This window comes from Mauremys mutica, chromosome 1, assembly GCF_020497125.1.
Source record: "Mauremys mutica isolate MM-2020 ecotype Southern chromosome 1, ASM2049712v1, whole genome shotgun sequence".
Classification (NCBI taxonomy): domain Eukaryota; kingdom Metazoa; phylum Chordata; order Testudines; family Geoemydidae; genus Mauremys; species Mauremys mutica.
In genome coordinates, this window is record NC_059072.1 from 341230358 (window position 1) to 341255681 (window position 25324).

Below are 25324 nucleotides of genomic sequence, written 5' to 3' on the forward strand. Positions count from 1 at the left end.
ATGGATATCTTGGAGGTGTCTGAGACAAAGACCCCTGCCATGAACAGCAAGGAGGAAGGGTGGCAGGGAGGAGATGCGATGAGGGACTCCAGCCATGCCACAAGCCAGAATTTGTTAGAGACTCTCCTACAGTCTAGCCAGTCCCACTAGATGCGTGCAGATGAGCCTGTTGAAGGAAAAGGAACCCAGAAAAGTGTGAGCACACGTTTTTCCTTACAAAGTTTAAATCTGAAGATGGCGTCCATCCCATCCCCAAGTTAACAAGACAAAGGTTTCAACTTTTTGTTGTAGGAGAAGAAGTTAAATGCAAGCATGGGCAATGTTGTGTGAATGTGTACAGTAAATGGAGATATCCTTAGTCATACTGAGCAGAGAAATGCTTAATCAGATTTTCTTCTGAAAATTCTCCTCTCCCTGTCTCTGAATTGAACAGTGCCAGGGTGGAAGATGGTGGCACATAAGAACGGCCATACTGGGTCAGACCAAAGGTCCATCTAGCTCAGTATCATGTCTTCTGACATTGGCCGGTGGATGTTGACAGACAGACACCTGGTCTGGGGACCAGTCCCATCGAGAGCCTCACAGCGCCTGCCTGATTCACTGTGGTGTTACTCCAATTTAATGCCATTCTCCAAGGGGTTATGCTGGTGAATGCCATTCCAGAAGGATGTTATCAATGAAAGAGAAGTCAGAAAAAAGCCTCAAGACTGATTCACAGGTTAGAAACCCTGCCGCCTAGTGAGAGACTCAGGAGCTCAATCTCTTTTGCTTAATGAAGAGAAGGTTACGGGGTGACTCAGTCACAGTCTCTAAGTACCTACATGGGGGGCTGGGGAGGGGCTGCAGGGAGCCAGGGTCTTGCCCACCTCTGATGCCTGCAGTCCCTTTGTGATGTCAGGACCCGCCTGACCCTGGCCTTTTATGATGCGTCACTGGAACAAACAGCCCCTCAGGCGAGATCCAGCCACAGCAGTAGCAGGGAGTGTAGCGTCTCCACGCCCAGTGCGCGTCCAGACCGTCCTCCCCAGCATGTTTGACGCGGGAGTGGGGATCGTGCAGAGCTGGTTCTGTGCCTGCTTTGACAGCTCCTGGGTGTTGTACACCTGCATCCTTCTGGTCCTGGTCATCTGGGTGGCCATGGCGATGCAGCACAGCTTCTCCTGGAGAAGCAGGATGGTAGGAGGACCCTCCCCAACCCCCCAAGCCGTCCTGCGCTCTCAGCAGTGCTTGCCTGGACACAGCCTCATGGAAGGGAGGGTGGGTGGGTGGGTGGGAGTGCCCGAGGCTCCCTGTTCTGACCAGGCCCCGTTGGGCTGGTGGGGCACATCCACAGTGAGAGACAGGGCCACAGACAGAGCTCATGGCTCCATTCATTGGTTGTTCCTTACTGCACCGACCACCAGCTAGTGCTAGAAATGCCAGGGCTCTCCCTCGTGGTCCCAGGGTTCCCAGCACCCCTGGCACTAAGCCGGCTCTGGCCAGTTATTTCCCTCCGCTGGGGGAAGCTGAACAAACCCTCCCAGCTCCCTCCCAAAGCCACAAGCTTTCCTGGGTCCCTGGTCTCCCAGCTGGCCAGGGAGAGGGCAGGCAAGAGGTGCGGGGAGAAAGAGGGAATCCAGGACAGATCTTTGTGTTTGGTCAGTTGGGGATCCTGCCTTGGGTCCCAGATCAGTTGGGGAGCTGGGCTCGCAGGTGGGAACCAGGGGAGACGGGGAGAGAAGAGGAAGCCAGAGCACATTGCGAAGCCCAAGGGCCTGGTCCGCATTCAACTCATAACACTGGGGGCAGAAATCACCCACTCTGGTGTGGCGATGCCCCGATGTCGGGAACTGGGGGACCAAAGATTGTTCCAATGACACTTGGGTGGGGAGCCCGGGGCATGGCCGAAGGATCGTGAAGTTCTCCAGCTGCAGGAGGTGGAGGGAAGCGTGGGCACCCCTGGCACCGGGCTGGGCTGGGCGGGAGGCTGGCACTGCACGGCCTCAGTCTGGGTACCACGTAACTCTGCCGCTTCCTTGGCTCCCACAGGCTCTTCTGGTCAGCAGGCTCCGGTGGAGGGGGACGGAGGACGAGGAAGAAGGTAAGGCCCTGCCTCACGCTCCCTAATGGCTCCCTGGCTCAGAATCCCAGGGCTTCTCCCAAGCCCTCCACCCTGGCCCAGGGGTCCCACACGAGGCCCCCCAGTCTTGGCCTGCCCCGGGGATGGGAGCAGGAGCCAAGGTGCTGACTGGAGCCGGGATAAGCTGACATGCTGCTAACGAACCATCGTCTGGGGGCTTTGCAGTGATGGCGGCAAACACCCCATTGTCTGTCCCCTCTGGCAGGTTGTCCCCATGTCCTCCAGGGCTTTGCGCAGGCTAATGGTGAGCATCGGGGGGGGAGCTACCTGCCCTTCCCAGAACAGGGCAGCTTTGCCAGCAGGAGGCACTGCCCACTGCCCAGCAGATCTTGTCTTTATTTCACCCCGTCTGCTCTGTCTTGGATAGGGGTGTAGCCCCCTGGCACTCCATTGCTGTGCATCATACCAGGGCTTGCAAGGGCAAGGCTGCTAGGTGCCGCCAGCCCCTGACATTTGCCAGAGAGATTTCCTGGGATCCCGCACACTGGCGAGACCCATTTCTGCAGGATGGGACACTGGCTGGGTTATTTGCACCAGGATCATGTGCCATCTGGGTTTCTGGTACTGGGATAGCACACCGGCCAGATTCATGGCCCTGGCACGTTGCCTGGGCCGGGTTCCCGGCGCTGGGACTTCACCGTGGCCAGGTTCACAGCACTGGCAGTGTTTGAGAGGGGGCCCGGCGTGGTGCTGGCGGAGTGTTTCATCGGGCTCCGGGCTCTCACAAGCTCAGCGTGCCTGGTTCTGGAGCAGCAGCGCAGAGTGGCCTGGGGCCAGGGCACTGGAATGAGGGGGTCAGGGGGCCATGCCCTCTGACTTTGGACTGGCTGTAAGGGTGAGCAAGAGGCAGGGCGTGCAGAGAAGAAAGAGCAAGCGGCGGGCAGGCTCTTGGAGGGAAGCAGTGGCGGAGGAGCGGGGCTTGCTGAGGGGGCGAGGACTCGGGAGGAATGGGTCACAGGCGGGCGGGGCGCTGGGAGAAGGAGTGGCACGGGGCAGGGCCTCAGGGTTAGGAGCAGTGTGGGAGTGGGGATTCGGGGTTGGGGTGGTACGGGTGGGTGGGGTCATGGTTCGGGTGCCCGTGGCCCCCGCTACTTTCAGGCCCCATCTCTCCTCAGAAGCCCTCTCTGCTGTTCTGTTTTAGGTGCAAAGAAGCAGCGGGTGAAACAGCCGCGTGACCGGCTGTGCCGGGACCCCCCACGCCGCGCTCGCCAAGCCGCCAGGCGCAGCTCCATCCGCCAGTTGCTGTGTGACAACTCAGACTGTGCCCTGTGCAACGAGGCGGCCTGGCAAGCCGAGCGGCTGGTATATGCCGACAGGGCCAGCGCGTGGGTCCCTGCCGGGCCAGGGTCACCTCCTGCTCCCGCCTCCCGCTCCAAAGGCAGCGTGGAGCTCAATGTGAGACACAAGCACATCCAGTACCTCTGGGCTCTCCCCACCCTATACGCAGAGTCCCTGGCCAAGATGGTGCCCTGCCCGCCCGTGCCACCCCCCCCCCCGCTGCGCCTGGGTGTGGCCATCGAGTTCTGCCCCCTGGAGACTCCCTTCATGGCCCCCGAGGGCCGGGAGCTGCTGGAGAGGCATGTCCTGAAGAAGCGGCTGCAGCACGAATGGGGCCTGCGGGGCCTGGTGCGGCGATCGCTGAGGTGTTTCATGCCACCCCTGCCTACGCGCCCCAGGCCCAAGGGGAGCGACCGGCCGGCAGCCATGGAGCTCCGTGTCAGCAGCGGGGCCCCTCCCATCCCTCTGGCCACCAAGAGGGAGCTGGAAGCCCACATCCGGCGGAGGGTGGCCGAGAGGAGGTGGGGGCTCCCCAGGAGGGTGCAGGAGTCCCTGCAGGGCTTCATGCCCCCCACGACCGCAGCTCCGGGGACACATCCAAACACGCAAGGCAGAAGGGCCAGCCAGCCGCTCAGGGGGCTGTCAGCGAGAAGGGCTCCAAAAGAATCACCCTCCAGGGCAGCACCTGTGGGCCCCACAGCGGTGGCTGTCTCCTTAGCCAGGCCCCTGGGAACTGCATGGCGCCAGCAGCTCAGACGGGACACGTGCCACCAGCTGCTGGAGAGACATGTGACCAGGAAAAACATAGAGATCCGTCTGGGCCTGATCCCCCGCAGGGCCCAACAGTCACAGGAAGCCGCCCGCCGGGTGGGAAAGCTCCCCTTGCCCCGGCTGATTCGGCCGGGCCAGAGATCCCTGGAGCTGCGGCCCCGGGAGCTGTTCTTCCTGGAGCAGGCGGCCTCGGATCACCTGGAGCTCAACCTTCTCCACAAGCACCTGAGCTTCAGGTGGGGGCTGCCCACGCTCTACCGACAGTCCCTGGCCAAGCTGTTCCACGCAGGCCCCTCGCCCGCCCCGCCGCCCTCCAGCTCCCGCGCAGCTGGGACCGAGTTCACGGAGCAGGAGCTGCCCTTCCTCCCACCGGGAGCCCGGGAGGAGCTGGAGCTGCACGTGAGGAAGAAGAGGCTGCAGCACGAGTGGGGGCTGCCTCTGATCATCCACAAATCCATGCGGGGCCTGATCGCGGCTCCCCCCGGCCCTGACCAGCCCAAGGCCCCTCCGCCAGCCGACGGGGACGTGGCCATTCTCCAGCCCGAGCTGTCCTTCCTCAGAGAGGGCAGCAGACGAGAGCTGGAGCTCAGCCTCCGCAAGAGACTCATGCACCGGCGCTGGGGGCTTCCCAGGAGGATCCAGGAGTCGGTGCGGCTGCTCCAGCCTGCCTCAGCCCCTGCGGAGTTCAGGCCTCGCAGCCGTACAGAAAAGGATACAGAAGGGACTTTCCTGCTGCCCTGGCACAAGAGCACCGTGCACCTGGAGCGGGGCGTGGGGAAAGCCAGGAGAGTGGTCGCTGCTCCCCACCAGCGGCTCAGCCTGGGACGTGACGCTCAGGAGCGGCTGCAGATCCATGTGGCAAAGAAATGTGTGGAGATCCGGCTGGGGGCCGTCCCCGCTGCAGTGAGACGCTCTTGGCAAAGGCTGCATCTCGTATCCCGGCTGCCCCTCCCCAAGCTGATCCCTGCTGGGGACAGGGCCCCGAAAGCCAGGAACCCCCTGCTGCCCTTCGTGCACTCAGAGGACGTCTGCCACCTAGAGCTGAATGTGCAGCACAAACATCTCACGGCCCTGTGGGGCCTGGGCACTCTCTACACCCAGTCCCTCAGCAGGATGGTCCCCAGGGCGCCCCCTGGGCTGGTTCCACCCCGTGAGGCTGAAGTCGAGTTCTGGGCACGGGAGGCTCTGTTCCTGGGCCCGGAGGCCAGAGAGGCCCTCGAGCTGCACGTGAGGAAGAAGAGGCTGCAGCACGAGTGGGGGCTGCCTCTCATATCCACAAATCCATGCGGAGCCTGATGGCGGCTGCCCCCCACCCTGGCCAGCCCAAGACCCCTCCGCCAGCTGACGAAGACGTGGCCATTCTCCAGCCCGAGCTGTCCTTCCTCAGAGAGGGCAACAGACGAGAGCTGGAGCTCAGCCTCCGCAAGAGACTCATGCACCGGCGCTGGGGGCTTCCCAGGAGGATCCAGGAGTCGGTGCGGCTGCTCCAGCCTGCCTCAGCCCCTGCGGAGTTCAGGCCTCGCAGCCGTACAGAAAAGGATACAGAAGGGCCTTTCCTGCTGCCCTGGCACAAGAGCACCGTGCACCTGGAGCGGGGCGTGGGGAAAGCCAGGAGAGTGGTTGCTGCTCCCCACCCACGGCTCAGCCTGGGACGTGACGCTCAGGAGCGGCTGCAGATCCACGTGGCAAAGAAATGTGTGGAGATCCGGCTGGGGGCCGTCCCCGCTGCAGTGAGACGCTCTTGGCAAAGGCTGCATCTCGTGTCCCGGCTGCCCCTCCCCAAGCTGATCCCTGCTGGGGACAGGGCCCCGAAAGCCAGGAGCCCCCTGCTGCCCTTCGTGCACTCAGAGGACGTCTGCCACCTAGAGCTGAATGTGCAGCACAAACATCTCATGGCCCTGTGGGGCCTGGGCACTCTCTACACCCAGTCCCTCAGCAGGATGGTCCCCAGGGCGCCCCCTGGGCCGGTTCCACCCCGTGAGGCTGAAGTCGAGTTCTGGGCACGGGAGACTCTGTTCCTGGGCCCGGAGGCCAGAGAGGCCCTCGACCTGAATGTCAGGAAGAAGAGGCTGCAGCACGAATGGGGCTTCCCCGCACTCATCGAACGGTCGCTCAGAGCCTTTGTGCCGGAGCCCCCGCTGCCGGGGCCGACCGCAGCCCGCCAACGCGCCGAGCTGCACGTCCTCATCCTCATGGGGCAGGAGACTTCGCTCATGGACAGGGACACGAGAGGCCACCTGGAGCGTCACCTCCGGAAGATGACGCTGCAGCGGAGGTGGGGCCTTACCCGGAGGATCCAGGAGTTCTTGCGGCTGTTTGCTGCTATTGCCATGCCGGCTGGCCCGCAGCTTCCTGGGGCCGGTGGAGAAAGGGGCGTCGGGCAAAGCCGGCTGGGGCCCAGCCAGCCAGACGTCCCCGCAGGGAGCCGCTTGGCAGGAGACAGCAGAACCCATGGCCTTGCTGCCGAGTGGAGGGACAAGCTCCAGCGGCACCTCGCGAGGAAGTGCCTAGAGATCAGGCTGGGGGTGAGGCCGGCCCTGGTGAAGAGATCCCAGAGAGTGGCCAGGGACGGGGAGAGGATCCGCCTCCCCAGGCTGATCTGCGCAGGCCAGAAGCCCCCCAAGCCCAGGACCGGCTCCCTGCTCTGCCTGCCACCCACGGCTGTGAATACACTAGACATGAACGTGAGACACAAGCAGCTGGTGCATTTCTGGGGGCTGCCCATGCTGCAGGCGGCGTCTCTGCGGAGGATGATGCCGAAGGCTCCGGCTGTGCCGCTGGGGAGTGCAGCGGGGAGGGTCTGGACGCAGATGGGCCTGGCTGGACGCATGGGGGCTGAGGAGCCGGAGAGGAATGGCTACAAGGAGCCGCCTCTGGTCACGGGGCCGCCTCTGGTCACAGCCGAGGCCAGGGACCATCTGGAGAGCCACATCCTGAGAAAGAAGCTCCAGCACGAGTGGGGCTTACCTCGGGTGGTGCTGAGATCCCTGGGCGTATTCACACCCCCACCACCTGGGAGGGGCCCCCGGAGGCGGGCCCAGGCCCCAGCCGGCGAGAGCTTCGCCACGGGCAGCCTGCTCTTCCTGCACACAGAAACCAGGGAGCACCTGGAGTCACACATCAGGAAACTGGCCCTGGAGCGGAGATGGGGCCTGCCCAAGAGGATCCTGGAGTCCCTACAGATGTTCCTGCCACCTGCCCAACCAGGAGCAGAGCCCAGAGGCCAAACCCAGCCCCTGCTCCATGTCTCCCCTACACCCCCCCAAGGTCCTACAGCCCTCTGCACGGGTCAATTGGAAGAGCTCCAGCCAGGCCCCGGGGAGCCCCTCACCCACCGGTCCCAGCACTGGCTTGAAATGGGGGTAAAGGAGGGCAAAGCCAGCTGCTCTGAGGCAGTGTCCCAACACACCCTGGGGAGCAGCAGCAGGAGAAGCCAGGAGACCTCCCAGACTAGCAATGGGGAAGGGCCCCCCAGCTCCCCACGCCACTTCCTGGAGGACAAGGAAGAGCTGACATCCACCCTGGACTTTCCCAGGAAGAAGGTGCTGGGAATTTCCCACAGGGCCCAGGAGTCCCAGGGACGGGCCTTGCGCCAGGCGGCCCATGAGTCTTACCCACAGCAGAGAGAGCAGAGCTCTGAGGAAAGTCCTGGGCAGTGGAGGACTCACAATGATGAAGGAGCTCCACGGATGGCAGGGACCGGCAGGCGCTCCCGGAGCTCGTCTGTGGAGACAGCCATTTGGAATGAGAAGAGGATCTTGCAGGAGCTTGAATCCAGCTTCAGGAGAACAGCCCGGAGCCGCAGCCGCCATGGCCCAGGGGGGAAGCAGCCTCTGTCTCTGGAAATCGTGGGCCACCTGGAAATGGGCCATTGCACATGCTTGGACTGCCCTTGCTGCAAGCTAGAGGGGTGGGACGGTGCCCGCTCTCCGGGGACCAGCTCTACTGGGTGGCAGACACAGCGTATACATTCAAGGGGGTCAGCAACAGTCCTAGGAGACGCAGCAGCTCCAAGCCCTCTGCATGCTGAGCCCGGATGGCAGGGGCAGGGCACTCCCAGTGTGGCAAAAGATGAACCGCCTGCCTCCTCTCCGTCGTCTCCGGAGGGCAGCGAGTCCAGGACCTCTGACTGGTCTGAGGGAGAAAGCTCTCGCGCAGCCTCTCGCCCAGCGCCCAAGGGGCCCATGCTGGCACGGGTGCATCTTGCTTCTCCGTGTGCTGCGGCACACCGGCTGGACATCCACTTGGTGCAGAAGGCCCTGGGCTCCTTCATCCTGCCGCCCTGCGTCATACGCTCCCAGGTCATCTATGCCAACATAGCAGCTGAGCGGCTGAGAGCCGCTGCCCAGGAACACAGGCGGGAAATGAACATCCGGCTGCAGCGCAGGAGGGGCCGGAAAAGCCAGCTGGGAGGGCCCCGTCAGGAAGCCCTGGGAGAAAGAGCCCGCCCCACGGGCACAGGAGAGCCGGGATTCCCGACAGCTGGCTCCTTGGGCCAGAGACTGATCAGAGAGTCCCAGAGCCAGGCAAACCAGTACCTGTGTGAGATGTGCCATGGCCTCTTCACCGCCGGTGAGGAGGGACTCAGCCCCCAGCCCTGTCCTGCCAAGGGGGCTGGGAAGTCAGACGTGGCGAGGGCTCAGCTAGAGACTCACATGCGCCCGAGGGGCAGGAAGACGTCAGGTGATGCCTGCAGAGGGGAGCAAGGTGCATCCTACCAGCGGTCTCGGGATCTGGGCCGTGCAGCTGGCACCCCCCTGTACGAAGGTACCGCTGGCGCTGAGGACGGAGAGGAAGCGGGGGGCTAGACGTGGGCCCCACTAGTACATCACTCCCAGCCTGTAACCAGAGACAATGCGGGAGACAAAGTTTCATCTGCAGCCTCCAATGAGCTTGTGGGCCCCCTGTCCAGCAGCCGGGGGCCAGCCAGCCTCTCGAAGCAGCGCCCGCAGTCTGCAGAGGGGCTGTCCCAGTTCAGCACTGAGGGCGAGTGGGAGATGGTATGCGGAGCCGTGGCAGCCTGGGATGCGGAAGAAGAAGGCAGCCTGGGGTGGAAGAAGAGGAGGGACACCAAGGGGCAACGCGGCATGAGAGAGATGCCAGCGGAGGGGACAGGCCCCCGGGCTGGAACCAACATGAGGCAGACAGAGGCCCTGGTGCTGACTGAGGCACCGCCCGGGGCTGAACAGCCGCCCCGTGCACCTCCAGGGAGAGGGGCCGAGTCACCGTCCGTCCCCTGCAAGGGGAAGGGCTCCACCTTCAGGGGAATCATGCTGGGCTTCATCAAACGCGTCACCTCCAGGGCATCGGTGGAGAAGAGAGGGCAGGTCGACAGGTCAATGGCTGCACCACACGGAGCCCCGCCGCCCCCTCAGAAACTCGCCCCATCCCCCAAGAGCATGACTTTCAACGCCAACGTCCACATGCGGGCAGAGGTCAGGAGATGCCAGCTGTGATCCAGCGCGGAGGAGATGGACGGTGCTGGGAGAAAGGAGCAAGGCGCAGCCGCTCGGACCAGGGGGCTGCCAGGGAATGGGGCTCCCCAGGAATCTGGGGCAGCATCCCCCGATGCCAGGCGAGGAGACAGTGTGACCAGGGGAGAAGAACCTTCTCCAGAGGAAACAGGGCCCTCAGCAGAGTATGGTGGATACCAAGAGCGGGTGACCCTGAGAGTGAGCGAATGCAGGGAGGGGAAGGTGCATGACCCCAGTGGGACGCCAGCTGTGCCAGCAGGACCTTCCGCCCAGTGGCCACCACCCCCAACCTGCCCCGCTGCCAGGGATGCCAGAACAACCGGCAGTCACAACGGAGAAGGAAGAAAAGGAGTCTCACAGTCTGGCTCAGCAGCCCGGGGCTCCAACCAGCCGTCTCCCAGGGAGTCCTCCAAAACAAAGCTCAGAGAGCAGAGGGGTCGGGGACTCAGCCCTTCTCGCCCACGGGGTCTCTCCAAGAGCCGGGTGGAAGGCCCGCGGTGCAGTGGCAGGGCCAGAGGACCGGACAGCGAGGGGATCCTGGCCCGCAGCAGAGAGTGGAGATCTGGCAGCAGAGGGAGGCCCACCGGCAGAAGAACAAGGTCCAGAAGCAGAGAAAGGGAATCCCTGGTGGGAGAGGAAGTCCAGGATTGGCAGGGCACACGCAGGAGGCCAGGCAAGGCCAGGTCACACACGGTGGCCACACCAGCCAATGGCGTGGGAGGAAATGCCACCGAGGACACATCTGGGACAGTCGGAGTGTCTAATCTGGAGCTCCGTGGGCACTGAGCCAGGCTGGAAACTGAGCTTCCGCAGCCAGGGTCACGTCCTGGCAAGAGCGCAGGCCAGGTGTGCTGGTTCCACCAGCATCGTGCTCACGCCCACCTTCGCCACGTACACGACAGAACGCCACCGCTGCGCGGAGAGAACCTGTGTGCCCTGCGGGAGAGGATGCAGGCCCAGCGGAGGAAGCTGTCCCCGTCACTCAACAGCGCCACCTCCGAAGAGGAGAGCCACCTCCGGGCCTTGGACGAAAGTTAGGGTTGGGGCTTGCAGGTGGCTAATAAAGCTCAATTTTGTGTGCAATCCACAGGAGTGATCTGAGGCCCAACACAGCAGCAGAGGGGAGGGCAGGGTCTAGTGGCTGGCACTATTGTTGCCAGGTGTCCAGTTTTTGACAGGAAGGCCTGGTCGAAAAGGGACCATGGTGGCTCCAGTCAGCACCGCTGACCAGGCCATTAAAAGTCCACTTGGCAGCACAATGGGGCTAAGGCAGGTTTCCTGCCTGCCGTGGCTTCACCTGGCACCCAGAAGTAACGGTATGTCCCTCTTCCAGTTCCTACACATAGGGGCAGCCAGGAGGCTCCGCACGCTGCCTCCACCCCAAGCGCCAGCTTCACAGCTCCCATTGGCCGTGGTTCCCAGCCAATGAGAGCTGCGGGGGCAGCGTCTGCAGACAGGGCAGCGTGCAGAGCCCCCTGGCTGTGCCTCTGGGTGGGAGTCAGAGGGGGAACATGCCACTGCTTTCGGGAGCTATCTGAAGTAAGTCCTGCCTAGATCCTTCACCCTGACCCCCTCCTGCGCCCCAACCCCTGTCCCAGCTCTGACCCCCTCCCACTCCCCAAACCCCTCATCCCCATCCTCACCCCAAAACCTGCACTCCCAGCTGAAGTCCTCACCCCCCCGCACCGCAACCCACTGCCTCACCCTGAATTCCTCATTTCTGGCCCCACCCCAGAGCCGGCACTCCCAGCCAGAGCCCTCACCCCCTCCCGCACCCCAACCTCCAGAGCCAGCCTAGTGAAATGAGCGAGTGAGCGAGGGTGGGGAGAGTGAGCGACAGAGGGAGGGGGGATGGAGTGAGAGGGGACGGGGCCTCGGAGAAGGGCAGGATCAGGGCAAGGGTGTTCAGATTTGTGAAAGTAGAACGTTGGCAACCCCACCTGTGCAGCGCCTGGCACAACAGGGCCCTGATCCCAGCTGAGGCAGCGCCTGTCTCTCACACTGTGTCTGGGCAGCGCCCGGCACAACAGGGCCCTGATCCCAGCTGGGGCAGGGCCTGTCTCTCACGCTGTGTCTGGGCAGCACCCGGCACAAGGGAGCTCTGATCCCAGCTGGGGCAGGGCCTGTATCTCACACTGTGTCTGGGCAGCGCCTGGCACAAGGGAGCTCTGTTCTCAGCTGCAGCTGTGAGATAACTAATGATAACGAGCAGAAGCTGAGCTATAATTAGCATCCTTGGAACTGCATTCAGGCCCGTCAGCCCCATCCCGGAGCAGGGTGCCCTGTGCTGGGCAGACATGTCATACAAGCCATCTCCTGCCCCACAGGGCTCTCAGGCTTAGGCCCCGATCCTGTGGTGAGCTCCCTATGGGCACAGCTGTGTCCCTACATGCTGCACCTCGCAGGAGTGGGGCTAACCTGGGACAAGACGGGACAGGTGGGTGAGGGGCAGCTGCCCGGCCGGCCGTGGGTGTGCAGAGGAGCTGGGTGTGATTGGGAGATGGCCTCAGCTGTATTGTTAACAGAGGGGAACAAGGCTCATAGGGTAGGAGCCCCCTTAGGAAGGAATCAAGCGTGGGGGACCCAGTGGCGGGGCACTGGCCTGACACTCAAGAGGCCTGGGTTCAATTCCTGCTTCAGACAGGTCCATCCTGGGTGATCCTGAGCAAGTCCCTGCGGCTGGACCCACAAAGTCTCTGGGGTAGAGCGATGCAGCATGGCGCTGTCAGTCACATCGATCCCTGGGCTCCACGAAGCGGAGCTCGGCGCCTGGGCTCCCTGCACAGTGACTAGGAGAGGTGGGTGCCTGGGAAGGGGACCCACAAAGCCAGCACACCAGGTGGGGAGCCACATACGCCAGCCAGGTGCTAACCCTCCCAACACTGGAGCCAGTCTCTAGGAAAGTATCAGAGGGGTAGCCGTGTGTGACGTTATTGATATAAATGGGAACCATATAGAACATGGGTTGCAACCAAGGTCCTGTGGTGGCACCAAATCCTAAGTAAAGGGGGTCATATAAGGTGTCTAAGACCAGGTTCTGGGTTGCTGGTTATGATTATGCTGTCTGTATGTCTGTGTATCATTTTGTAGTTGAAGTTATAAGTATTGGCTCTGTACTGTCTGTAGTTTGTATTATGCTCTGCTTCTGGGAAAGATCCCAGACAAGCTGATGTTAGCCCTGCATAGCTGGCTTGATGGCCCATTAAAGGGCCATCAGCTACACAATTGACCCATGGAGAGAAGGCAGACACGCCTTGTGACTCAGCAAAGTATGCAGAAACTTGTCCATGTGACTGCAAACTCCATTTTATTTTTGCTGTAAGTTTCCACCGTGAGGACAAAGGGATTCTTACACCTGGAAAAGTCTATATAAGGCTGAGGCATCATCTCCATCTTGTCTTCAATCCTGCTTCTGACCTCTGGAGGGATTTTGCTACAAGCTGAAGCTCGGCACAAAGGACTGACTGACCCATCCCAGCGGGGGTGTATTCCAGAGACTCAATTTGAACCTGCAGTTTACTCCATCTCTGCTGCAAGCCTGAACTAAGAACTTTACCATTACTGTATGTAATTGATTCCATTTAACCAATTCTACCTCTCATCTCTACTTTTTTCCCTTTATGAATAAACCTTTAGATTTTAGATTCTAAAGGATTGGCAACAGCGTGATTTGTGGGTAAGATCTGATGTGTATATTGGCCTGGGTCTAAGGCTTGGTCCTTTGGGATCGAGGGAACCTTTTTCTTTTATTGGGGTGTTGGTTTTCATAACCATTCATCCCCAGGACGAGTGCACTGGTGGTGATGCTGGGAGACTGGAGTGTCTAAGGAAATTGCTTGTGTGACTTGTGGTTAGCCAGTGGGGTGAGACCAAAGTCCTTTTTGTCTGGCTGGTTTGGTTTGCCTTAGAGGTGGAAAAACCCCAGCCTAGGGCTGTGACTGCCCTGTTTAAGCAATTGGTCCTGATTTGGCACTTTCAGTTGGGTCCCGCCAGAATCGCACCGTCACAGTGGCGTAGTCGGCAGGATCCACAGAACCAGGTCAATTAAGCTTTGGGTCAGAACCCCACGCTATCCAAATTCGAATTTTGGGGTTTGAGAGTTTGATTGGTTAGAGAGCTGCTGCAATGGCTGAGCAGAGAGATTATGCGGGACTGGGCAAAAGAGCCCTGGAAAATTTGTGCTCAGAAAAGGGGATAAGCTTTAGAAAGAAAGCTACAAAGGAGGAACTCAGAAATCTGTTAATGGCCAATGATCAGGGAGCTTGGCCCTTGCCTGACGCTGCAGAAACAGTTGGAGGGCAAGAAGCGACAGATAAACTGCAACTTGAGCATGAACAGAATCTAACAGATCTTCGGTTGCTGGAAAGGCAAAAAATAGCTGAATTGGAGAAGGAGGCCGATGAGAGAGAGAAAGAAGCTGATAAAAGAAAGAAGGAGGCTGATGAGAGAAAGAAGGAGGCTGATGAGAGAAAGAAGGAGGCTGATGAGAGAGAAGAGAGAGCTCGTAAGGGGCGTCTGGAGCTGCTGGCTGCTGAACGGGAGACTCACAGGATGCAACAGGAGACTCACAAGATGCAACAGGAGACGGCCAAACTTCAGCTCCAAGTGGAAGAGCGGAGAAAGTCATCACCCCCTGATACTCCACTTCCCCACCGCCATGAGAAAAACTGGGAAAGGATGTGTCCCATTTACAGTGATACTGAGGATATAGAGGCGTTTCTGTCTACCTTTGAATGACTCTGCAATCTGTACCAAATCCCAGACGGTCAGCGGATGCCTGTCCTGCTGACCAGACTGACTGGAAAAGCCAGGGAGGTATTTAATGAATTGGGGGAACGGGAAGCCTTGGATTATGAGCGGTTTAAAGATTCTGTGTTAAGGCGGTTCAAAGTCACTCCTGAATCCTACAGAGTTAAATTTAGAGAGTTTAAAATGTCTAAGGATTGTACTTTTGTAGAATGTGCTCATAAACTGATGGGTTTTGTTAAAAAATGGGTTATGGGAGCAAAGGCACATGGGAGTTTTGACAAACTGCTGGATTTGATAACTTTAGAACAGTTCCTAGACATTGTGCCTGACCATGTGAGAGCAGCTGTGTGTGATAGGGACCCTGAGTCAGTCCTACGGGCGGCAGAGATTGCGGATGCCCATACCCAAAACAGGGCTCGGGAAGGATGTAGACCCCTGGGGAAAACTAGTCACCATTCTCCCCAGCTCAAGAGGAGGGAGGGATTTAAAGGTAAACCTGGCCCTGACTCCTCTAAAGGGGGGATGGAGGGTAGGAACTCGCATCCCAGGATGGAACAGGTGACCTGCTATCACTGTGGTATGCTGGGCCACATCAGACCCGATTGCCCGACCCTGAAGGGCAGCCCAAAGCCAGCAGTGCAGGCCAACTCCATTACCCTGAGCACTCAGGCTGAACCAAGCCTCAACAGCGCCACCTTGAGTCCAGGTGCAAGCACAGCGATGGCTAATGCCAACCCCATTGTCTCCAGTGGCCTGGGGGGAGGGATGAGCTCACCAGTTATGTCAGGACTGAGGCTTGGCAAGGGAGTGAGAGGTTTATTAAGGAAGCAAAGGTCAATGGTGTTGAATGCATGGGATGGCGAGACACGGGCTCTGATGTAACTATAGTCAAGGGACATCTGGTGAAGCCAGAGGACATGTTGCCAGGGGAATATGTGACAATAGTGGCACTATCTGAGTACTCTGTGGACCTGCCAATGGCTAGGATCCACCTTGAGTGGGATGGCTTTCAAGGGGAGGTGAAGGCTGCTGTCCGGGATTTAATCCCGGCGGATGTTTTGGTAGGAAATAACATACTGAGGGTGAATGGCCACGTGAATGTGGTGACCAGGTCGCAGAAAGAGTTGGTGCCTGGGGCAGATACCTTGACTGAGGCCAGTGAGGGGGACGGCGAACAGACAGAGAGTGTCTCTCATGATGAAGCAGGCGAGGGTTTGTCTGAAGTTTCGGAGATGGCTCTGAATTCAAACAAAACCCAAAATGAATTCATTGCGGCTCAGCAAAGTGATGTATCTCTGGAGAGAGCCAGGAATGATGCCCAAAGTCAGGTCCCAGCCAGTGAAGAGAGAGGCAGGTTTTTCATGCAGGATGGGCTGTTGTATAGGGAGCCGCCCAGGGGAAGGAAGAATTCCCAAGCAGCAGCTCACAAACAGCTGGTGGTACCGGAGAGTTACCGCAGTGATTTGTTGAAGTTGGCTCATGATGGTCCATTTGCAGGACATCTGGGTGTAGGCAAAACATGTGACAGGCTAGAGCAAAATTTCTACTGGCCTCACCTCTTTGGGTCGGTGAGAGATTACTGCAGGAGCTGTGAACTGTGCCAGAAGTGTAAGGGGTTAAGAGGGCCTAGCAAGGTGCCCCTCCAGCCTCTGCCTGTTATTGGGGAGGCTTTTGCCAGAGTGGCTGTGGATATTGTGGGGCCATTCCCAAGACCCTCCAGAAATGGGAAGAAATACATTCTGGTGTTGGTAGATTTTGCTACCAGATATCCTGAGGCTGTAGCCTTGGCTAATATTGAGGCAGAGACGGTGGCAGTGGCCTTGTTCTCTATTTTCAGCAGGGTGGGTTTTCCTAAAGAAATATTGTCTGACCGTGGGTCTAACTTCATGTCCGTGGTTTTCAAGCAGTTGTGGGAGTTATGTGGGGTAAAGCACCTGAAGGCTGCTCCCTACCACCCCCAGACTAATGGCCTAGTGGAAAGGTTCAATGGAACCCTAAAGTCTATGCTGAAAATGTATGTTGATAGACGCCAGAATGACTGGGATGTTCTGCTGCCGTATCTATTGTATGCGTACAGGAGTGTGCCCCAAGAGTCTACAGGGTTTGCTCCCTTTGAGCTGCTCTATGGGAGGCAGGTCCGGGGGCCCCTAGATTTGGTCCGTGACTCGTGGGAAGGTAATGTGAAGGAGACAGAGCAGCCAGTGGCTGAGTATGTGGCTCAGTTCAAGGAGAGTTTGCAGGAGATGATGAAGTTGGTTGAGCAGAATCTGAAGGAGAGCCAGGATTCTCAGAAAGCCTGGTATGATAAAGATGCTAAGGAGAGAGCGTTTGAAATAGGGGACATGGTATTGGTGTTAGATCCTGTCCGGAGGAACAAAATGAAAGATGTTTGGATTGGGCCCATGGAGGTAGTGGAGAAAATTAATGAGGTGACCTATGACGTGGGAAAGCCAGAGCTCCAGGGAAGTGTGCAGACAGTGCATGTGAACAGAATGAAGGCTTATCATGCAAGGGAGGTAAATGTGAACATGATCTGTTGTGCTGAGGAAGAGGCAGTGTCTGTCCCTTTGATTGACATGGTTGCTGAAACCCAGGAAGAGACGCCTCTTGAGAGCATTGAGATGGGGGAGGGTTTATCCCCCCCTCAAAGAAAGGAGCTGCTAATGTTGTTAAAACACCACAAGCGAACCTTCTCCAACAGGCCAGGGCTCACTGATAGGATGACACACTCCATTCAGACGGTGGGTCCCCGCCCAGCTCCTAGCAGAGCTTATAGGGCCAAGGGAGACATGCAAAGGCAGATCCAGGAGGAAGTAAAAAGCATGCTGACAATGGGGGTAATTACCCAATCCATGAGCCCCTGGGCCTCGCCCATTGTGATGGTGCCAAAGAAGGATAAAACCATGAGGTTTTGTGTGGATTACAGGAAGCTAAATGCGATCACTCAGCCTGACCCTTACCCCACACCCAGAATAGAGGATCTATTGGATACACTGGGGGGGCAAAGTTTATAAGCACCCTGGATTTGACTAGGGGATATTGGCAAATTCCCCTAGATGCTGATGCACAAGAAAAATCCGCTTTCATAGTGGAATCTGGCCTGTATGAGTTCAAAGTGTTGCCCTTTGGGATGCGTAATTCAGGGGCTACTTTCATGAGACTTATAAACGAGGTCCTACGGGGATTAGAGTCTTTTGCCAGGGCCTATATAGACGACCTGGCCATATTCAGCAGTTCGTGGCAAGATCACCTTAACCACGTAGGGGTTGTGCTGCACCGGCTCAGAGAGGCCAATCTAACTGTTAAGGTGTCTAAATGCAGAATGGGAGCTGCTGAGGTGACCTACCTGGGGCACAGGGTGGGCAATGGGCAACTGCGCCCTGAGCCTTTGAAGGTGGAGGCCATTAAGAGCTGGCCTGTCCCTAGAACTAAGAAACAGGTCCAATCGTTCATTGGTCTGGCCAACTACTACAGGAGGTTTGTTCAGGGATTCAGTGACATTGTTGCTCCCATCACAGACCTGACGAAAAAGGAAAAACCGGACCAGGTGCGATGGACCGAGGCCTGTGAGCAGGGATTTCAAAGCATCAAGAATGCTTTGGCTAAAGAGCCGGTTTTGGCCAGCCCAGATTTTAGCAAACCTTTTCTGCTGTGTACAGATGCTTCCAATATCGGGCTTGGGGCAGTACTGATGCAAGAAGGGGAAGGTGATAAAAGACATCCCGTGGCGTATCTAAGCAAGAAATTGTCCCCCACTGAGCAAAATTATGCTACCATTGAGAAGGAATGTTATGCCATTGTCTGGGCTGTCAAGCAGCTTAGGCCCTATTTGTACAACAAAAGTTTCACTGTGTTGAGTGATCATGCCCCTCTGGTCTGGCTGCACAAGGCCAAAGGTACCAACTCCAGATTGCTGCGCTGGAGTTTGGCCCTTCAAGAGTATGAAATGGATATAGTCCACATAAGGGGGAAGGAAAATATCGTAGCTGATGCATTGTCCAGAGTGGGGAGCTCTTAGGATGCAGTCAGTGATGTTTTGTCATCCCTTCCTGCATCACTTTTGCGTTGGGGGTGTGACGTTATTGATATAAATGGGAACCATATAGAACATGGGTTGCAACCAAGGTCCTGTGGTGGCACCAAATCCTAAGTAAAGGGGGTCATATAAGGTGTCTAAGACCAGGTTCTGGGTTGCTGGTTATGATTATGCTGTCTGTATGTCTGTGTATCATTTTGTAGTTGAAGTTATAAGTATTGGCTCTGTACTGTCTGTAGTTTGTATTATGCTCTGCTTCTGGGAAAGATCCCAGACAAGCTGATGTTAGCCCTGCATAGCTGGCTTGATGGCCCATTAAAGGGCCATCAGCTACACAATTGACCCATGGAGAGAAGGCAGACACGCCTTGTGACTCAGCAAAGTATGCAGAAACTTGTCCATGTGACTGCAAACTCCATTTTATTTTTGCTGTAAGTTTCCACCGTGAGGACAAAGGGATTCTTACACCTGGAAAAGTCTATATAAGGCTGAGGCATCATCTCCATCTTGTCTTCAATCCTGCTTCTGACCTCTGGAGGGATTTTGCTACAAGCTGAAGCTCGGCACAAAGGACTGACTGACCCATCCCAGCGGGGGTGTATTCCAGAGACTCAATTTGAACCTGCAGTTTACTCCATCTCTGCTGCAAGCCTGAACTAAGAACTTTACCATTACTGTATGTAATTGATTCCATTTAACCAATTCTACCTCTCATCTCTACTTTTTTCCCTTTATGAATAAACCTTTAGATTTTAGATTCTAAAGGATTGGCAACAGCGTGATTTGTGGGTAAGATCTGATGTGTATATTGGCCTGGGTCTAAGGCTTGGTCCTTTGGGATCGAGGGAACCTTTTTCTTTTATTGGGGTGTTGGTTTTCATAACCATTCATCCCCAGGACGAGTGCACTGGTGGTGATGCTGGGAGACTGGAGTGTCTAAGGAAATTGCTTGTGTGACTTGTGGTTAGCCAGTGGGGTGAGACCAAAGTCCTTTTTGTCTGGCTGGTTTGGTTTGCCTTAGAGGTGGAAAAACCCCAGCCTAGGGCTGTGACTGCCCTGTTTAAGCAATTGGTCCTGATTTGGCACTTTCAGTTGGGTCCCGCCAGAATCGCACCGTCACAGTGGCGTAGTCGGCAGGATCCACAGAACCAGGTCAATTAAGCTTTGGGTCAGAACCCCACGCTATCCAAATTCGAATTTTGGGGTTTGAGAGTTTGATTGGTTAGAGAGCTGCTGCAATGGCTGAGCAGAGAGATTATGCGGGACTGGGCAAAAGAGCCCTGGAAAATTTGTGCTCAGAAAAGGGGATAAGCTTTAGAAAGAAAGCTACAAAGGAGGAACTCAGAAATCTGTTAATGGCCAATGATCAGGGAGCTTGGCCCTTGCCTGACGCTGCAGAAACAGTTGGAGGGCAAGAAGCGACAGATAAACTGCAACTTGAGCATGAACAGAATCTAACAGATCTTCGGTTGCTGGAAAGGCAAAAAATAGCTGAATTGGAGAAGGAGGCCGATGAGAGAGAGAAAGAAGCTGATAAAAGAAAGAAGGAGGCTGATGAGAGAAAGAAGGAGGCTGATGAGAGAAAGAAGGAGGCTGATGAGAGAGAAGAGAGAGCTCGTAAGGGGCGTCTGGAGCTGCTGGCTGCTGAACGGGAGACTCACAGGATGCAACAGGAGACTCACAAGATGCAACAGGAGACGGCCAAACTTCAGCTCCAAGTGGAAGAGCGGAGAAAGTCATCACCCCCTGATACTCCACTTCCCCACCGCCATGAGAAAAACTGGGAAAGGATGTGTCCCATTTACAGTGATACTGAGGATATAGAGGCGTTTCTGTCTACCTTTGAATGACTCTGCAATCTGTACCAAATCCCAGACGGTCAGCGGATGCCTGTCCTGCTGACCAGACTGACTGGAAAAGCCAGGGAGGTATTTAATGAATTGGGGGAACGGGAAGCCTTGGATTATGAGCGGTTTAAAGATTCTGTGTTAAGGCGGTTCAAAGTCACTCCTGAATCCTACAGAGTTAAATTTAGAGAGTTTAAAATGTCTAAGGATTGTACTTTTGTAGAATGTGCTCATAAACTGATGGGTTTTGTTAAAAAATGGGTTATGGGAGCAAAGGCACATGGGAGTTTTGACAAACTGCTGGATTTGATAACTTTAGAACAGTTCCTAGACATTGTGCCTGACCATGTGAGAGCAGCTGTGTGTGATAGGGACCCTGAGTCAGTCCTACGGGCGGCAGAGATTGCGGATGCCCATACCCAAAACAGGGCTCGGGAAGGATGTAGACCCCTGGGGAAAACTAGTCACCATTCTCCCCAGCTCAAGAGGAGGGAGGGATTTAAAGGTAAACCTGGCCCTGACTCCTCTAAAGGGGGGATGGAGGGTAGGAACTCGCATCCCAGGATGGAACAGGTGACCTGCTATCACTGTGGTATGCTGGGCCACATCAGACCCGATTGCCCGACCCTGAAGGGCAGCCCAAAGCCAGCAGTGCAGGCCAACTCCATTACCCTGAGCACTCAGGCTGAACCAAGCCTCAACAGCGCCACCTTGAGTCCAGGTGCAAGCACAGCGATGGCTAATGCCAACCCCATTGTCTCCAGTGGCCTGGGGGAGGGGATGAGCTCACCAGTTATGTCAGGACTGAGGCTTGGCAAGGGAGTGAGAGGTTTATTAAGGAAGCAAAGGTCAATGGTGTTGAATGCATGGGATGGCGAGACACGGGCTCTGATGTAACTATAGTCAAGGGACATCTGGTGAAGCCAGAGGACATGTTGCCAGGGGAATATGTGACAATAGTGGCACTATCTGAGTACTCTGTGGACCTGCCAATGGCTAGGATCCACCTTGAGTGGGATGGCTTTCAAGGGGAGGTGAAGGCTGCTGTCCGGGATTTAATCCCGGCGGATGTTTTGGTAGGAAATAACATACTGAGGGTGAATGGCCACGTGAATGTGGTGACCAGGTCGCAGAAAGAGTTGGTGCCTGGGGCAGATACCTTGACTGAGGCCAGTGAGGGGGACGGCGAACAGACAGAGAGTGTCTCTCATGATGAAGCAGGCGAGGGTTTGTCTGAAGTTTCGGAGATGGCTCTGAATTCAAACAAAACCCAAAATGAATTCATTGCGGCTCAGCAAAGTGATGTATCTCTGGAGAGAGCCAGGAATGATGCCCAAAGTCAGGTCCCAGCCAGTGAAGAGAGAGGCAGGTTTTTCATGCAGGATGGGCTGTTGTATAGGGAGCCGCCCAGGGGAAGGAAGAATTCCCAAGCAGCAGCTCACAAACAGCTGGTGGTACCGGAGAGTTACCGCAGTGATTTGTTGAAGTTGGCTCATGATGGTCCATTTGCAGGACATCTGGGTGTAGGCAAAACATGTGACAGGCTAGAGCAAAATTTCTACTGGCCTCACCTCTTTGGGTCGGTGAGAGATTACTGCAGGAGCTGTGAACTGTGCCAGAAGCGTAAGGGGTTAAGAGGGCCTAGCAAGGTGCCCCTCCAGCCTCTGCCTGTTATTGGGGAGGCTTTTGCCAGAGTGGCTGTGGATATTGTGGGGCCATTCCCAAGACCCTCCAGAAATGGGAAGAAATACATTCTGGTGTTGGTAGATTTTGCTACCAGATATCCTGAGGCTGTAGCCTTGGCTAATATTGAGGCAGAGACGGTGGCAGTGGCCTTGTTCTCTATTTTCAGCAGGGTGGGTTTTCCTAAAGAAATATTGTCTGACCGTGGGTCTAACTTCATGTCCGTGGTTTTCAAGCAGTTGTGGGAGTTATGTGGGGTAAAGCACCTGAAGGCTGCTCCCTACCACCCCCAGACTAATGGCCTAGTGGAAAGGTTCAATGGAACCCTAAAGTCTATGCTGAAAATGTATGTTGATAGACGCCAGAATGACTGGGATGTTCTGCTGCCGTATCTATTGTATGCGTACAGGAGTGTGCCCCAAGAGTCTACAGGGTTTGCTCCCTTTGAGCTGCTCTATGGGAGGCAGGTCCGGGGGCCCCTAGATTTGGTCCGTGACTCGTGGGAAGGTAATGTGAAGGAGACAGAGCAGCCAGTGGCTGAGTATGTGGCTCAGTTCAAGGAGAGTTTGCAGGAGATGATGAAGTTGGTTGAGCAGAATCTGAAGGAGAGCCAGGATTCTCAGAAAGCCTGGTATGATAAAGATGCTAAGGAGAGAGCGTTTGAAATAGGGGACATGGTATTGGTGTTAGATCCTGTCCGGAGGAACAAAATGAAAGATGTTTGGATTGGGCCCATGGAGGTAGTGGAGAAAATTAATGAGGTGACCTATGACGTGGGAAAGCCAGAGCTCCAGGGAAGTGTGCAGACAGTGCATGTGAACAGAATGAAGGCTTATCATGCAAGGGAGGTAAATGTGAACATGATCTGTTGTGCTGAGGAAGAGGCAGTGTCTGTCCCTTTGATTGACATGGTTGCTGAAACCCAGGAAGAGACGCCTCTTGAGAGCATTGAGATGGGGGAGGGTTTATCCCCCCCTCAAAGAAAGGAGCTGCTAATGTTGTTAAAACACCACAAGCGAACCTTCTCCAACAGGCCAGGGCTCACTGATAGGATGACACACTCCATTCAGACGGTGGGTCCCCGCCCAGCTCCTAGCAGAGCTTATAGGGCCAAGGGAGACATGCAAAGGCAGATCCAGGAGGAAGTAAAAAGCATGCTGACAATGGGGGTAATTACCCAATCCATGAGCCCCTGGGCCTCGCCCATTGTGATGGTGCCAAAGAAGGATAAAACCATGAGGTTTTGTGTGGATTACAGGAAGCTAAATGCGATCACTCAGCCTGACCCTTACCCCACACCCAGAATAGAGGATCTATTGGATACACTGGGGGGGCAAAATTTATAAGCACCCTGGATTTGACTAGGGGATATTGGCAAATTCCCCTAGATGCTGATGCACAAGAAAAATCCGCTTTCATAGTGGAATCTGGCCTGTATGAGTTCAAAGTGTTGCCCTTTGGGATGCGTAATTCAGGGGCTACTTTCATGAGACTTATAAACGAGGTCCTACGGGGATTAGAGTCTTTTGCCAGGGCCTATATAGACGACCTGGCCATATTCAGCAGTTCGTGGCAAGATCACCTTAACCACGTAGGGGTTGTGCTGCACCGGCTCAGAGAGGCCAATCTAACTGTTAAGGTGTCTAAATGCAGAATGGGAGCTGCTGAGGTGACCTACCTGGGGCACAGGGTGGGCAATGGGCAACTGCGCCCTGAGCCTTTGAAGGTGGAGGCCATTAAGAGCTGGCCTGTCCCTAGAACTAAGAAACAGGTCCAATCGTTCATTGGTCTGGCCAACTACTACAGGAGGTTTGTTCAGGGATTCAGTGACATTGTTGCTCCCATCACAGACCTGACGAAAAAGGAAAAACCGGACCAGGTGCGATGGACCGAGGCCTGTGAGCAGGGATTTCAAAGCATCAAGAATGCTTTGGCTAAAGAGCCGGTTTTGGCCAGCCCAGATTTTAGCAAACCTTTTCTGCTGTGTACAGATGCTTCCAATATCGGGCTTGGGGCAGTACTGATGCAAGAAGGGGAAGGTGATAAAAGACATCCCGTGGCGTATCTAAGCAAGAAATTGTCCCCCACTGAGCAAAATTATGCTACCATTGAGAAGGAATGTTATGCCATTGTCTGGGCTGTCAAGCAGCTTAGGCCCTATTTGTACAACAAAAGTTTCACTGTGTTGAGTGATCATGCCCCTCTGGTCTGGCTGCACAAGGCCAAAGGTACCAACTCCAGATTGCTGCGCTGGAGTTTGGCCCTTCAAGAGTATGAAATGGATATAGTCCACATAAGGGGGAAGGAAAATATCGTAGCTGATGCATTGTCCAGAGTGGGGAGCTCTTAGGATGCAGTCAGTGATGTTTTGTCATCCCTTCCTGCATCACTTTTGCGTTGGGGGTGTGACGTTATTGATATAAATGGGAACCATATAGAACATGGGTTGCAACCAAGGTCCTGTGGTGGCACCAAATCCTAAGTAAAGGGGGTCATATAAGGTGTCTAAGACCAGGTTCTGGGTTGCTGGTTATGATTATGCTGTCTGTATGTCTGTGTATCATTTTGTAGTTGAAGTTATAAGTATTGGCTCTGTACTGTCTGTAGTTTGTATTATGCTCTGCTTCTGGGAAAGATCCCAGACAAGCTGATGTTAGCCCTGCATAGCTGGCTTGATGGCCCATTAAAGGGCCATCAGCTACACAATTGACCCATGGAGAGAAGGCAGACACGCCTTGTGACTCAGCAAAGTATGCAGAAACTTGTCCATGTGACTGCAAACTCCATTTTATTTTTGCTGTAAGTTTCCACCGTGAGGACAAAGGGATTCTTACACCTGGAAAAGTCTATATAAGGCTGAGGCATCATCTCCATCTTGTCTTCAATCCTGCTTCTGACCTCTGGAGGGATTTTGCTACAAGCTGAAGCTCGGCACAAAGGACTGACTGACCCATCCCAGCGGGGGTGTATTCCAGAGACTCAATTTGAACCTGCAGTTTACTCCATCTCTGCTGCAAGCCTGAACTAAGAACTTTACCATTACTGTATGTAATTGATTCCATTTAACCAATTCTACCTCTCATCTCTACTTTTTTCCCTTTATGAATAAACCTTTAGATTTTAGATTCTAAAGGATTGGCAACAGCGTGATTTGTGGGTAAGATCTGATGTGTATATTGGCCTGGGTCTAAGGCTTGGTCCTTTGGGATCGAGGGAACCTTTTTCTTTTATTGGGGTGTTGGTTTTCATAACCATTCATCCCCAGGACGAGTGCACTGGTGGTGATGCTGGGAGACTGGAGTGTCTAAGGAAATTGCTTGTGTGACTTGTGGTTAGCCAGTGGGGTGAGACCAAAGTCCTTTTTGTC

General features: G+C 55.9%; 3 protein-coding genes across 3 annotated transcripts; all 3 read left to right on the plus strand.

Moving 5' to 3' along the window:
* Nucleotides 1-3664: 3664 nt before the first annotated feature.
* On the plus strand, nt 3665-5464 carry LOC123361831 (putative protein FAM205B). The gene has a single exon (XM_045002002.1). It carries the CDS (start codon nt 3665-3667, stop codon nt 5462-5464), a length of 1800 nt encoding a protein of 599 aa, XP_044857937.1.
* Nucleotides 5465-15242: 9778 nt separating this feature from the next.
* LOC123361837 lies at nt 15243-18507 on the plus strand. The gene is given in 2 exon segments (XM_045002010.1): nt 15243-17385; nt 17388-18507. Coding segments are annotated over 2 exon segments (3165 nt in total). The 3' UTR covers nt 18410-18507.
* Nucleotides 18508-21140: 2633 nt separating this feature from the next.
* Nucleotides 21141-24405, plus strand: LOC123361847. The gene is given in 2 exon segments (XM_045002021.1): nt 21141-23283; nt 23286-24405. Coding segments are annotated over 2 exon segments (3165 nt in total). The 3' UTR covers nt 24308-24405.
* The last annotated feature ends 919 nt before the right edge of the window (nt 24406-25324 follow it).

Coding starts and splice junctions, on each gene's coding strand:
- LOC123361831 (XM_045002002.1), top strand. CDS start 3,665: ATGGCCCCCGAGGGCCGGGAGCTGCTGGAGAGGCATGTCCTGAAGAAG.